We start from the raw sequence: 15,369 nt of genomic DNA on the forward strand, positions 1-15,369 counted from the left end.
AACATCTTCAAATACCTATTGTTTTTGTTTTTATACGGTATTCAGTCATTATGCTTTGCCATTTTCATTTTTCTGAATATCTTTTTTTTAATTGAACTAAGTAAATATTTTCATACTACAAATGGCCAGTTAACATGTTTCTTCATCAATGATTTATTCAGGGAAAGTATTGTAAACAAGACTAGAAGTAATCTTTTATTGTAAACAAGACCAGAAATAATCCTTACCTAAATAGTCTGTGTTTTCAAATCATACCAAATATTGACATTGGTATCGTCTTTATCCAAAGAGCTTTTTTTTTCACAGAAAATATAAGTGAAATATACATTTTTTAAAGAGATGAGTGGAGTGATGGTTTACCTGAAGCAATGTCTGAGCTGGGGTAGAGCTATACCCCTGTTATCTTGCAATGTTTGAAAGGGACGTAGAGCTGTACCACTATTTTCTTGCAATGTAGGGCACAAGCTGTTTTGTAGGTGATATATTTTGTACAGTGATAAGTTATTATCCTACGATTGATGCTACAGCAGTATGTCACTTCTATAGCTTGCCATGGTAACCATGTTGTTATGGCAACCATTGTATATTACATTTATAGACATCACAATTTCTTTAAAGAAAACAAAAAATAAAGAAACTTATGTAGATATTGTCTTATGTTGTTTCTCTGGGTATTTATGTCACAATTGGCCAGGTGAGTTTACGCCATGGCAAAGCGCTCATCCATCCGTCGGTCCCTCTGCTGACTGGTTTCTGGAGCATATCTCAGGATGGCAGTTTCGAATCCTAACATAAAGTCACTGTGGCTTCTATTTGACCTTGTCCTGAAGTACTAACAGTTTTTGAGAAATATCTCACTATTTCATGAATTGGCATCAAACTTTGTACTTTGGTCGGAAAGGTTGCATGTTGTATACAAAATGGAGTCACATTGTCCTCTATATGACCTTTTACGTTGACCTCAAGACAAAATAAAGTGTACAAATTCTGAAGCATTTCTTGGCTACCGTTTCAGGTATGGATTTAGACTTTGTGCAAGAGTACTCAATGGTCAAACAATAAACTGGGCAATAAAATTGGTTCACTGCAACCTCAATATGACCAAAAGTTTGATATACAGCATAGCTGTAGGTTCCCAGAAGGACATCTTGGCTACCATTTTATGTAGGGTCATCATGGCAGTGTGTTTTCCGATGAAATCAGGTTTATGAAGTAGATGCCCAACCAACTGACCTTGGCTACAACTACCAACCACTATTGAGGAACCAATTTGTGGGGTGCAGAGGTCTATGAAGCCCAGTGCCCTATTTATGAAATCGTTCTCGTGCTCAAACATGGGCAATGTCCTCACACAAACTTTCTTATTACTCACTTAAATCATGTCAAACGATCAAAAAGTCGCATGTAAACATTGGTAACAGTATTGGGGTTGAAGTCTCTTCAATTTTTTCCAAATCATGAACAAAATGAGATCTTATTATTAATTTATAACTGGAACAAGAAATTAGGTTGAGTACAAATTCCATGCTTTAGAACAGCTTTATGAATACAGGCTCAGGCTTTGAGACTTTAATAAAATCTCGGGTTCTTAACTGAGACAATTCTTAACAATTGTTCTCGGTGTTTGTTCTTAAAACTCAAAAACTTTGAAGTTCCTCAGCCATCCAGTGCCTCATTAGATCCAAAGTTCCTCAGCCATCCAGTGCCTCGATAGATCCAAATTTCTCAGCAGTCTGTAAATGAGTCTAAGCAATCCTGTTTATCGTTCGAATTGGTACTCTTTTCTAAATATTCCCACCCTATGGAAGGTTTCAAGGTGATCAAGGGCACTTTATTTTAATTATAATGTGTAGAAACATCCACCTGCCAGAATTTGTTTTATTTTGGTTTTGATTGATGGAGGACATATCTATTTGGATTAGCCCTAATGTCTCGGCAACATTGATGGAGGACATATCTATTTGGAATAGCCATAATGTCTCGGCAACATTGATGGCATGTGGCAAACCTACCATAACCATAGAAAAATACAACACAAGACAAATATACTTCATCTTATAACTTTAAAGATATCAACAGCTGACACAACAGTAGGATCAAACAAGATTGATGTACAAAACAAGTATTATTAACTGGTCTGACAGGACCTGTATTGGGGAGTAACAGTGACGTGTCCATCAATACAGAGTACATTATAAACGTGTTCTGTACAACTGACTTACAAAGGTAATTTCCTGTCGTACACGTACATTAATGCATAGGTATCGTGTTAAATACAGGTCTACTAGAACTCAAAAATGTCAGTACTCCAATGTCATCACAGCTTCCATACAACTTACAGATTATACTGTTTACAACACAAAGTTTGTAAACAATAAATACGGACAGCCTTACACTACAAGTTTACAATGTAAATAAACCTGTTATCCTATTAACAAGGACAGTATGATTGATCAACAAATAAATATGCCTTTTTTCAGAAAGATGAAATTAATAACAAGCAATTGATTTTATTGAACGAGTGATTTTGTGAAATATTCAAATAATAATTGTTAACTGGCCCTTTTTTTCAAATAAAAAAGTTTAGAAGAGAAGCATATTAATATACATCTACAACATCAACAAACACTCCATACTTCATATAGATCCTCACTGACCATAACCTTGACTCCTGCATGACCTTGACCATACTTGTCCTTTTGATTTGCCAGAACATCTCAATAATAAAAGAATATTGTAAAATGCACCAGAAGCTGCTGCTTACACAAATGCAGAATTCTACACACACATTTTGCATCTTGGTCCTTAGTTCTGTTCCTGTCAGGCCGTTGATATATGACAGAACCATTTCACCTCGGCTAGGGATGAGAGCAATTTTCAAAAGTAAATCCTGAAACCTCCGTATTGTCTTATATGCCTTTAAATAATACAGTGTATAGTAAGATTTAGGCGACAAAAACTTAACATCAAACAAACTTTTTTAAACAGCTCTTTTAGTCCTTCCACACACTGCTACCAAATACTCAGTTACAGTTTTTGTGAAAGGGGAGATAACTCTGACAAAATTTAATCTATAGCAATCTTCTGAATTTTATCCTGATTGGAACACCTGTATAAAATGATATATAGTTTATGGAAAATTTCTTTTATAATCGGCAAATAACCACAGAAAAAAAGGAACATTCTAATAAAATTTAAATAGGCAGACAAATCCTATGACTGAAAATATAGACATGTTCAATTTTAAGAATTCAAAATCAAATAATAGCCATGGTTCAGTGGTTTTCCAGAGCGGTTTTATGCTGAATTTTCAGATTTTTTTGCAACTGTCGAAACACACTTGTTTTGAATACTAGTTAACATTATCTAATCTGTCAGTGGTTCAAATCAATTTCTTTCATTATACATTCTGCCTAAATGTATATACTACCAGGTGAAGTAAGTGCTAGACATAACTATTCTGGAGTGCTAAGTCTAAATTGTTTACTTATAACTCTGAGGTTTGCCTCGACAATGTACTCTGAATGGCAGCATGATAAAGATAACAACTCCAGAAGATACTGTTTTAAATCACAGCTAATGTATTGTAAATGATAAACACTTAAACGAAGTACGACAACATCACATAAATATCCAGACAAGCATCAGAGAAATCCATTTACAAAATACTGTAACAAAAAATGATAGCCTGATGGAACAGTTTGTTCATCTCATATACTAAACTGAGTTGTGAAGAAACCTGTTCAGAAATTTTGAGTATGACAATTTCAATGGCTTCAAAATTCTAATTTAGAACCAAAAGTTTCCAAATGATATGAGAGGATTAGCTTGATAATGCTGGGGCCATAACAATAATGTGTACGAAAGATCTGAAGCATGAAGTTTTTAGTGTACTCCCAATGTTACTGGTGGTACAATGAGACAAACTTGTAACATCATCCCCAAAACATCTCAAACATACGTCATCATTTCTACGACTTTCCAATCACTATGGATACTCCACAACCATGTCGTCAATATCAAAGCATTCACTTTTACTCGTAGTTAATTGCTAATTGATGCATGCCAATGGTTCTGCTAGAGTGTACATATATTGCTGCTTATAATTAAAAAGCTTTATGACATTGAATGTCTTTGAATAGAACATACAATAAATAACAGTCACAACGAGGTACGGTTTCTGGTCAGTGTAAGAGTTCGATATTAAAACTCACCAGGCTCTGTCCACTTTAAAACGTAATGAATACGACAAACGTTTTAACCAAACTGGTAAAATTGCAACAGTTACATAAATAGTAAATGCTGAAGTAGAACTGATGAATTGGTACAACACGAGTCGACGACTTCGAGATGAGATTCCTCGTAGTTATAGCGATATTCCTACTCCAATCATTTGTTAAATGTTTGTCATCTATATTTCAGTGATTCCCTTGTGCTTTGTTCCTCATCCAAGCTCTTAAGCTCTCCATCCTGTTCCTGAGACACTTCTCTGTGACTGTTAAGCTAGCACCTGGAAACACAATACACATACAGACATATAGGTACATCTTGTACATCAGTGACTGATTAAAGACTTGTGATCTCTCCAAGAATATGAAAACGTCCAACTCCAACCTACAGTGTCAATCATTGCCAAATATTTTTTAATGTTGTGTCGAAATACTCAACCCACTGCTGATTGTTTTAAACAGGTTTTTTTCTGGATTTAGAGGCAGATAAAGTGCCTCGAAAATTTCCTTTCCAATTGGTATATTTTTAAAATGTGACCCCAAAAAAACATCCGAAAAAGATCTTAAAAATCAATTACAATGTAAAGAATATTTGGAGTAGTTGGACTAGAAAAGCACCCTGTATAATGTCAAGATTGATGGAAGTTCATTTATGTGTAAAAGTTGATTTATAATAATAGTAATTATGACAATGACCTTTTGATCTGGAAAGCAATTCAAAAAAAGAGCTTTTAGCATTAAAGCCCTTTATGAAGTTGGAGCTTGATTGAGCCAAGAAACTCAACTTCTTGTGCAGAAACTGTTTTGCTATTTTCAGTAACAGTGAAGCTTACATATCAATTTTGACTTGCAGAGCATTTCCAGCAAGGAATCCTTGTTAAAAGTGAACATTGGGGAATAAGAATTATCATGCAGATACAAATTGGCAGAGAGATAAATGGACAGGCTTTCTTATAATGACCCCCTGGACTTTTGATGCCTCAGGAATATTAAAGTCCGGAGTGGTTACATATGTGACTCACCTTTTAAAAGTGTTGTTTATAACCTAGCTACTTTGCCTTTTCTTCTTTTTTCTTTGCTGCTTTTTCTTTTGCCTTTGATTTAAAAAAGAGAAAACCATTTTAAAACAAGTTCTATAAATTCTTGTACTGCTCATTTTAGTCAGCTTCAACTAAATGAATTAGAAATGTTATCCAGAGGTTAACTAATACCCCCTGTATAACCACAACACACTGAGGTTAACTAATACCCCCTGTATAACCCCCATACTCAGAGGTTAACTAATACCCCCTGTATAACCCCCATACACTGAGGTTAACTGATACCCCCTGTATAACCCCCATACACAGAGGTTAACTAATACCGCATGTATAACTCCCATACACAGAGGTTAACTAATACCCCATGTATAACCCCCATACACAGAGGTTAACTAAAAAAACCTGTATAACCCCCAAACACTAAGGTTAACTAATACCCTCTGTATAACCCCCATACACAGGTTAACTAATACCCCCTGTATAACCCCCATACACAGAGGTTAACTTATACCCCCTGTATAACCCTGATACACAGAGGTTAACTAATACCCCATGTATAACCCCATACACTTTTAGAGGATCAATTTCAGAAATTTCAGTAGACCTGTGAGAGTATGTTTTTGACTCCTAATAAGGAGCTTTGATTCTTAAATTTTAAAGGACATATTTTGACCCTCGAAAATTCAGGGAAAAAAACTATTTGACCTCTGAAATTGCTAGATTGCAACAGTCAACTGAAAGATCTGAATAACATTAATTAAATTACTCTGATTTAATGCGCAGGAAATGATTCACATGAAGGGAGATAACTATTTATAAACGGATTGAATCAGCATATTGCTACACCTACAACAGTTAATAAACCAGGTGGGATTATTTGAATGCAAAGTTTTGTTGAAATCCATTTTATCCTTCAGGAGAATCAGACCAAACAAGGGTTTGTTAGATAAAGTAAATCAAGTACTATTTAACTATCTTAATAGCATTGAAAACAACATGGTGGTCACACATTCAAAGGTTTATGTGATTTTCAATTAATTATTGGTACAGTATCAAGTTGGTTGGTTGGTTGTACTGGGTTTAATATCTTATCAATAGCTAAGGTCATTTAAGGACGTGCCTCCATGTGCGTTGTGTATGCGTGCATGTGTGCTGGAGACAGGGTTCGCATATTTATTTCCTTGTGATAACGTGGATCTGTTGCTGACTTTATAGTGTTATCTCACTGAAATACCATGCCTAAGGCATGTAGCACTGCATTCCGCCCGGTCACATTATACTGATAACAGGTGAACCAGTTGCCATTACCCTAAACGATAAGCAGGGAAGAACAACTACCATTTTTATGTCCTGGAATGCACATACTGATTCCAGTGTGATCCCCTTACTTTGTTAATGGGATATAATTACAAGAGTTATTCAAAATATTAGGAGGAGACATCTCCTCATAAAAATGAGACAAGAAAAACAATGCACAACAGACTTAGCACTTACCTTCTCTACTAGGGGCACAAGCTGCTTCTGCTCTGCTAATATCTTTAGTAGTTCCATGATAAATGGTAGGTAATTGTGCTTCCTTCTGATATTTTCTGCCTGTTCCATAAGAAATGTGACAGATTACAATTAGCCTACAACCTATTTTCATGTTGATTTTTTTTTAATAATGTGTACATCAAATTTCATCCACAAAAACATAAGATGCTCCATCCCCCCATCCCCTGACAAAAAAAAATAAAAAAAATGCCTGGAATTATTTGCCTTAAGCAACGGTCTATGACATTAATTCGGAGTTCACATACACATACACCTACAGTACAGTACCTTGTATCTCTGTGTTTTTCTCTCCTCCTCTTGAATTAGCTCCTGAAGATGACTTAGCTCTGTTGGAATGGTGTCTGTTTCCATGGCATCATCCTTGAAACAAGCAATACTGGCATTTCTTTAATGTCACCAATTAAACATGTATCACTTTCTGTTATCAATTAGTACAATTATCACTTCCATGCCACTAATTAGCCAAAATAAGTTTACTGTCTCCAATTTTTACTTATTAAAGTTCTGAAATCATTTTCAAAATTGCTGTACTACAGGTTAATCTCTACATACCTGTTGATGTTAAATCAAATTAACATTATACAAAAATGAAAACTTCAGGTTGTTTCAAATTTTAAAGGCTAGTTTCAAGTGAGAAAATAACCTGTAATCTTGAAGTGAGCTCGGCGACCCGTCTTTCATACACACTCTTTCTGTCTGATACTATCGCCATCAGATTGAAGTGGATCTCATCTGTACTGTACCTGAAATGACAATTTAGATCCTTACAATTCTATTGCCTCCAATATTGCAAAACAAATACATTTTATAGTTGGGAAGTTGGTCCTTCAATAGATGTGTTACTGATACTTACTTTTGCATCCTCTTCTCTAGGATGGGCCTGACCAGTGTAAGCCAGTCAGTCTCCCCTGGTATGGCACCTGACAAGCAAACAAATCTGAGCTCAGGGATTTCAAGAATAAACAGAAATTGCCCCAATTGTAAACACAACAGGGGACACACACTATAAAAGTAGACTTCAAGATGTAAACTTGTATGGACAACAATCAATAAAGCACAAACATATCAATAACTGAACCAGTCATAATAGTACCTGGGAATAAATACTAATGTAATAATGTCGCTATCAACGGATTTCAAAGGTCTCATTATGTTTCTTTAAAATTGAATATTTTATGTGCTGTAAATAGTCTTAACTATTTCATTCTTTTCTCTCGAAATTTTAACACTGTTTAACTTTTGATTCTTTACAACATTTGATTGCATATTGCACAATTAATCATCACATCACACACAAACTTTTCACTGCCTGTGCTATATGAACATGTTACTTGTATGCAGTAAGTGGTCAAGCACAGATGATCCTTTACTGACCTAAATCTACTGGCCCATCCTTAAGACCATCCAACTCATACAGGCGTCCATCAATGGGGAGATAGCCTACAAAGTGATACACGTCGTCATCCTTCTTTGCCATCTTCTCATCAAACTCAAACATTTGTTGTCTGTACAGATAAAAAAGTCAGGAGATAAAACACATTAGGTCCACATATCACTACAAGTCACCTAGAATACAGGTCATCATAAGTTTGGTTATTTGAAGACTAACCAGACTTTTGTTACTTAAATCAGTATAAAAGTCTGCCAACAGAAATTGGGTTTTTTTGTGACACAAAATCGAAGATCAGAAAAGTCTTCAGGACACAAATCAAAGATGTGAAACATTACAGAGACAATAATTAAAGGTGAACTTATGATATATAAACATGTGCCAGGTCCCTGATTTTAATTATTCAACACTAAAACAAACAGTCGTCTACTACATCTTTTTAAGACAACATCTTTGGTGATAATTCAGTGACCATTAAATAGAATATCACAAACGACATGCAGAAACTCTTGTGGATTTACCTCTATATTAACACTGTATTCTCTTACCTGGAGAAACTATTGTGGACTTGTTTGATGATGTCCGAGTTACTCAGGGTTAATCCACGCAACTGAAATCAAGTACAAGTTAGTTATTTTATTCCAGCACATCTACTTTTATCCAGAGAAAAACCAAGAGTGGTCTTTACACACCACACCCCTGAGCCCCTGCATGGAGAAACATGTGATGTCAAACCAAGATGGTATTCAGAATGTATTGCATGGTATTGGTGATATGAAAAAACAAAACATCACTAGGGATGAACAGACTAAGGGACTTATTATTACTGTAATAACATGACATGCTGTGAGTTTGACATACATATAAAAAAATTAACAGAAATTGGGCATTTGTATATTTATCAGATCAAAATTTTTGTATGAAATTCTGCCCATATGTAGTATAAGTGTTTGTTATTGCAAAGAGATTTTATGAAATATAAAGGAGTATTTAAAGTTTAACTTACTGCTGGTTCAAATCCTTGGACAAATTCCTTGAATGACTGAAGTGTGTCTCCAATACTGACATCTTTGTGTTCACAATTAAGGAGGATACTGAGGATGGCCTGCGTAGCACATGCATTGTTGATGACCTGCAACATATAAAACATAATACCACTGCTGAACAACTAAGATACCCAGGTCATAGTTCAACCAGTCTCAAAGGTCACAATACAAACAAGCTTACAGGTCACAGTTCAACCAGTCTAAAAGCTCACAGTCTTATACAATGTAGGTCATTGAATGTTATTAATATTTTTTCTGAGTGCTGAAAAAACAGATACTTACTTGTTTGGCAAAGAATATTTTTTCCAGCCTGCTGTCTTGTACAATGGAATCTTGTGGTTCTGATTCAGGTTGCCATTTGAACAAGAATATCAGGCCATGTACGGGTCTGAAAATAAACAAATAAGTCATGTTATACATTCAAGAATATTATTTGTCTTTAATTGAAAAACAATAGTTTCTCAATCCATTAATTAATAGACTCTAAGATGGACTTTAGATATGGCAGAGTGTGTATTACAATTTTATTACGCTTATAGAAGTAAATTCAGCAAAGCAAATCGGAAACATTCAGCTCTCACTAACTTTCAGTTTTCAGTTGGCGACTATGGATGGTCAGTATCCACATTTACTTTAAATACTGCCATAATAAATTGATTATACTGTCATTGACAACATGCTAACTGTTATTGTGGTTAGTTCACTGTACTGAAGTCCTCAACCTTTACCACTTTAAAAATCTAATTGGACCAGAGAAAAATAAATACTTTTGTGTCTAACGAATCTAGCCCTGTCAGTTCCTGGTGATAGAGTAGTAAATCAACTGGACCTTTAATTTAGAGCCACGTTAGAACTGTTCACTTACCATGAAATTTTTGTATAACAATACTTAATACATGAAAGTGTACAACGTCAAAATTGATAATGTGCATTGCAATTAAGATAACGATCAAATTAAATTACGTGTTAATGAACAGTTTATATCAATTTTACTTGATGCTGGCAACAATACATCACAGGACTAAGAAACAGTTATCAGGTTGGGGAAAACCACCAACTTGCGCATAATACGCAAACTCGCCAGTTGGAGTAAGGATTTGTTACTAAAAATAACCCAAATCTCTTTAACAGTAACTTTTGCAAGATATAATTAAAAATCGCATTAATTTACAACAAGGTTAATAATATTTTGCTAAAGATGTTTCCTGAAGGCATTTGCTAGTTAGAAACTTGATGTAACTTTACCGGAAGTATTGCATCTATTTTCGGTACTTTCCCACATGCAAATAAAGTTTTATTTTGCGTTTGTATTATGTTTCATGACTGAAAAAATGCGACTTGGACAAACAATTTGCAAAAGTTAAGATGAAAGTGATTTTGGCTATAGTAACAAATCCATACTCCTATTGGCGTATAATAGGCAAGTTTGCGTATTATAAGCAAGTTAGTGGTTTTCCCCGACCTGGTAATTATACACACTTGAGTTTATCAAAACTGTCCGGATCCATACTCCATATTTCTTCTACTTGAATACCACTACACCCTAAAAGAAAAAATGAAAAGAATTCATCGTACCTATTTAAAGCTGTTAAAAGATGACAATGTACGTAAGCATGGTTAGTTTTTTCATTGTAAGAACAAGACAATCACTGAATCAGGTCAACAAAGCTCTTCTTTTTTTCTCCTTCTAAATATAGCATTTTAAATCTTAAACGAGATTTATTTATTTACACAGAGTTGGTTTTATCGTACTTATTGTGCCGAGATAAAGCTCGTGCGTTTTCCGATGATTAAAAGGTCCGGCACTTTTTGTCCATATTATCCTGTTGAATTGTGATACGCTTACAGCATTTAACCACAAATACTAAAAATATATAAACTCAATAGTTATCTTACCAAATCCTTTGATAAGTTCTGTGAATACACCAGGATCACTTTCAATCAAACACCAATCTCCAGCACTTGTCGCCATTTTTGCAATTTATACCGGAAGCCGCACATGGACCAGCAGAAGAGGCGTAAGTAATGGATAAATGTTTATTATACTCTCCTTTTCTACTTATTTTTATGTTAAATATTTTTAAGAAAATCGTAACTACTCAATAATTAGTCAAATAAGAATAATGTTAAAGATTTTATCGAAATATATCAAATTACATTATTGCCATAGTTATCGATTAGTTTCTCCTCACAGGAAGTATAAGGTGTGAACTAATAAAGTGAATAGGAAAAGGATGGCGGATTCAGAAGAACAGCCTCATAACCCAAACAAAGTTTATCCAGCTGTTGCGATGGTCTGTACGAAAGATGTATTTTGGGAAGTACATATTCTTGTGGGGTTATGTATTTAAATAGGCCATACAATATAATGATCATCCTCCAAAAGTTTGACATGTCAGTAATGCTCACAATGTCACTGACTTCTTCATAAGTGACTTCTTCATTAGCTAATTAATTAATCAGTTCACTTACACTCTAATTAATAAAGATCAAAACATTCTTTAAGAGTAATTCTTGCTGGGTGACAAACAGTATTTTTTTCAATAGTAGGACTGTAAAAGAATTAATATTTTCCAATGATTTGTATTTCACATGACCCCATGCATTAATTCCCCAAAAATACAAATTAAATGACTGAGACTGGGGGGTGTTATGATAATGCATTTAAATTCTTTTGTGCAGAGCAATTAAATATTGCTTTAAGCCAACAGATAAACAAAAGAGTAGCTTTATTAACAATACAATAGAAGAATAATTATTTTTACTTGGTGAAATAATTCAGCATTAAATCTTAGTTCATAATCATCTGATAAATCAACACTGCATATTTTTTAACAGGCTGCATATAACAGTTTGGTGTGTGTTGATGTACTGGTTATAATGCTATCAATTGCATCTCCCTGGCAGCAGTTTGGTGTTGTTTACCTTGATTGTTCTAGTCTACCAAGATGCAGAAATGGGTACAAGCTGCTAGAATAGTATTCCTGTGAAAGAATGGTATTCTGTCAGGTTTCTGCAAGCTGTATGCCCCAGTTGAAGATTCAGCCCTCAACCATCAGGCATGAAAAGATTTTTTTGCAGAAAGTTCTATTATTCAGTATATAGTTAATACTCAATGTGAAGTACAGATTAAATGCACTCTTACCTGAAAACTTGGGATTTATTTTCAGTATGGTCCATGTACTGTTAGAGGCCTCAAGCAAGGAGAGACAAAGTTATGGTGTGCCTGTGGTTTGAGTAAGAAACAGCCTTGGTGTGATGGTAGGTACAATGTACAATGTACCTCATTGTGTTAAGTTTTAACAGGTGTGGTTAGGTTAGTGATCAGTGGATGGGCTGGAGAAGAATGATCAGGTTCAGGTTAATTAAGATAGTGATAAACAGGTGGGCTGGGGTTGGAAAAGACAAATTCTGATTAAAACGCTGATGAGCGGTTTGGTTGGAGTAAGGGTGCTGGTTGAGGTATCCATTATTCTACTTCCGTAACTTTCTAGTTCTGTGCTCAGGAGAATAAAAGAAAATACCCAACAGCCAAGTCAGTAACAAGTGACTCCATAGTTCTCCTGTGTGACTTTGCACTATTAGGGGTAAATGTGTGTGTTGAAATGTCGGTACATGTGTGGTTGAAGTAGGGGTAAATGTTTGAGTAGTTGAGACAGAGAAGGGAATTTATTGAATCAAGTTTGAGCCAAGATTATACTAGGATAGGGAGCTGGAGTCAAGGTTGAGGGTAGGAAGTTTGAGTAAAGATGAAATGGTATGGACATAGAATAAAGTTGAAAATGTGTAGGGATTTGAGGTAAAGGTAAATGATTATAGAGTATCATGAATTGGTATTGGGCGGAGTAGGGTTGCATTGTACGTAGTTTGGAATGTATAAGAATGAAGATCTTCAAAAACATATGATTCCTTGGAACAGTTGTGTGGTTTTAGTAAATATTTTACAGACCCGATTCAATTGTTCATTTATTTTTATTTTATTTGATGAGTAATGTGTTTTCTACAGGACTTTTATTACTCGTCAGCCTGTAAACTATCCATACTGTTTGTAGGGTCTCACAAAGGTACTGGAATCAAGCCACTGAAGTGGAAAGTGAACAAGTCACAGAGTCTGTTTGCCATCTGTGCCTGTAAATATACCAAAGATGCCCCCTTCTGTGATGCCACTCACACCAACCTGCCCTGTGAGGTCGAGGCCAGACAGGATAACTGTACCTCTGTTCACCTCTCTGACAATAAACTTTGTACAGGCTGTGGATGGGTGCCAGATTTCTGATATCCCACCCACACTTCACAAAAAAGCAAATTGTGTTTTGGCTGTGGGTTTGTGCATGACTTCTGAAATACATGTACAAAATGTACTACTTCATTGACAAGAAGCTGTGTAAGCTGTGGATGGATGCCATGAGTTCTGATAAACCACCCATGTTTCACCAAAAGCAAATTGTGATCTGTGGGTTTGTGCCTCCACTCACCAACAACAAATGTTTATTAGCTGTGAGTGGGTGCCTGACTTCTGACATACTTCCTACACTTCACCAACGGAAATTATTACCCAATAGTCTATATAAATTATAATTAGTCATTTTTGACTGTTTCTGGCCTTTTGTCCAATTTCAGCTGTAGGGGTGAAACAGACAAAACTGTTTTTCCCGGTCAGAGCGAACTGTTACCCAGCGCAAATTTGATGCGCAGAAATCCCCCCTCGAGAGCCCCGTTCAAGTGTTTCGGTGACCGCCACTCAGTGTTGAAGCAATGGCAACATTGCATGCAGCATTGATACTAATTTTTATTTGGTAATAAAACAATTGTTTCATGGTTATTTGGGGAACAGTCAAAACTATCATCCCTTGGTAGGGGGAAGCCCTGTGGAACTGTTTGCCCTTGGCCTAGCGGCCTCGGGCAAACAGTTCCCCAGGGCTTCTCCCTACCTCGGGATGATAGTTTTAACTGTTCCCCAAATAGCCATGAAACAATTGTATACTGTGTAGTTTTTGTGGATAGATAACCGACTTCTGTATTAACTGGCTGTGGATTGGTGCCTGATTTCCGACATAATACCCGCATCTTCTAGACAAAAAACAGCTATGATCTTTGGTTGGGTGCATGACGTCAGGCATATATGATAATGCCTATAAAAAAAACTGTTCTTGTGGATAGGTGCCCCTCTTCTGACATACCTGACCAAACAAACAGTTCAGACTGGATGGGTGCCTGACAAATGTTTTAGCATTCAAACCAATCTGTTCTATGAGGTCCTGGATGCCATCACCTCACCAACAACAAACCTCTGTCAGTACTCTTAGGCCTAAAATCCGTGAATAAAACCAAAATTAAAGACAATTTAATTTCTCAAAACAGTCTGATATTGACGGTAACAAATCCTCCTGATTTGATTACTTTAGATTACATCACACTGGTATGTGCTACTTCAGACAGTACCTGTTTGGATACCTGTAGCTTTCAATCCCCTTTATCTTATTGTGAAGTGGAAACAAGTAGAATAGAAGAAGATATATGGACAATGGTTGATCATTTAAAGTCCAAAACTGGGTGTTACCTTCTGTAATGAACATCATGCTCCAGAGATGTAGTGGGGAAATAGAAGAGATGCTTCAATACAAAGCTTACAATGATAGCCTTGTTGTCACTGTAACTAGGAGTGAATAGACGCTGGCATCCAGATTCCTCAGTGTCACTAACTAGGAGTGAATAGATGCTGGCATCCAGATTCCTCAGTGTCACTGTTACTAGGAGTGAAAAGATGCTGGCATCCAGATTCCTCAGTGTCACTTTAACTAGGAGTGAACAGATACTGGCATCCAGATTCCTCAGTGTCACTAACTAGGAGTGAACAGATGCTGGTATCCAGATTCCTCAGTGTCACTAACTAGGAGTGAAAAGATGCTGGCATCCAGATTCCTCAGTGTCACTGTAACTAGAAGTGAACAGATGCTGGCATCCAGATTCCTCAGTGTCACTAACTAGGAGTCAATAGATGCTGGCATCCAGATTCCTCAGTGTCACTAACTAGGAGTCAATAGATGCTGGCATCCAGATTCCTCAGTGTCACTGTAACTAGAAGTGAACAGATGCTGGCATCCAGATTC

The 15,369-nt window shown here is 35.9% G+C and overlaps 2 protein-coding genes across 2 annotated transcripts; one reads left to right on the forward strand and one right to left on the reverse strand.

Annotated features, from left to right (window-relative positions):
- Positions 1–2,046: 2,046 nt before the first annotated feature.
- Positions 2,047–11,322, reverse strand: LOC110449853 (ubiquitin carboxyl-terminal hydrolase isozyme L5-like). Its single transcript, XM_021496983.1, has 12 exons — positions 11,156–11,322; positions 10,739–10,802; positions 9,542–9,647; positions 9,220–9,345; positions 8,762–8,823; positions 8,198–8,328; positions 7,677–7,743; positions 7,467–7,566; positions 7,091–7,183; positions 6,764–6,862; positions 5,252–5,323; positions 2,047–4,510 (listed from the first exon to the last, which is right to left on the reverse strand). Exons 1-11 carry the CDS (start codon positions 11,229–11,231, stop codon positions 5,279–5,281), a joined length of 969 nt encoding a protein of 322 aa, XP_021352658.1. The 5' UTR covers positions 11,232–11,322; the 3' UTR covers positions 2,047–4,510; positions 5,252–5,278.
- Positions 11,323–11,471: 149 nt separating this feature from the next.
- On the forward strand, positions 11,472–13,880 carry LOC110449864 (CDGSH iron-sulfur domain-containing protein 3, mitochondrial-like). The gene is made up of 3 exons (XM_021497000.1): positions 11,472–11,553; positions 12,430–12,520; positions 13,312–13,880. Exons 1-3 carry the CDS (start codon positions 11,494–11,496, stop codon positions 13,533–13,535), a joined length of 375 nt encoding a protein of 124 aa, XP_021352675.1. The 5' UTR covers positions 11,472–11,493; the 3' UTR covers positions 13,536–13,880.
- The last annotated feature ends 1,489 nt before the right edge of the window (positions 13,881–15,369 follow it).

Source organism: Mizuhopecten yessoensis, unplaced genomic scaffold (assembly GCF_002113885.1).
Source record: "Mizuhopecten yessoensis strain PY_sf001 unplaced genomic scaffold, ASM211388v2 scaffold4835, whole genome shotgun sequence".
NCBI lineage: Eukaryota > Metazoa > Mollusca > Bivalvia > Pectinida > Pectinidae > Mizuhopecten > Mizuhopecten yessoensis.

What these genes read in the sequence shown, in the direction of transcription:
- LOC110449864 (XM_021497000.1), top strand. Translation starts at nt 11,494, where the DNA reads ATGGCGGATTCAGAAGAACAGCCTCATAACCCAAACAAAGTTTATCCA. An exon ending in TTTATCCAGCTGTTGCGATG is followed by an intron (nt 11,554 to 12,429) that starts GTCTGTACGAAA and finishes ATTTATTTTCAG; the next exon opens with TATGGTCCATGTACTGTTAG. An exon ending in GAAACAGCCTTGGTGTGATG is followed by an intron (nt 12,521 to 13,311) that starts GTAGGTACAATG and finishes TACTGTTTGTAG; the next exon opens with GGTCTCACAAAGGTACTGGA.
- LOC110449853 (XM_021496983.1), bottom strand. Translation starts at nt 11,231, where the DNA reads ATGGCGACAAGTGCTGGAGATTGGTGTTTGATTGAAAGTGATCCTGGT. An exon ending in GACAGTTTTGATAAACTCAA is followed by an intron (nt 9,648 to 10,738) that starts GTGTGTATAATT and finishes GTTTATTTTCAG; the next exon opens with ACCCGTACATGGCCTGATAT. An exon ending in GGATGGGCCAGTAGATTTAG is followed by an intron (nt 7,744 to 8,197) that starts GTCAGTAAAGGA and finishes TTTGCTTGTCAG; the next exon opens with GTGCCATACCAGGGGAGACT.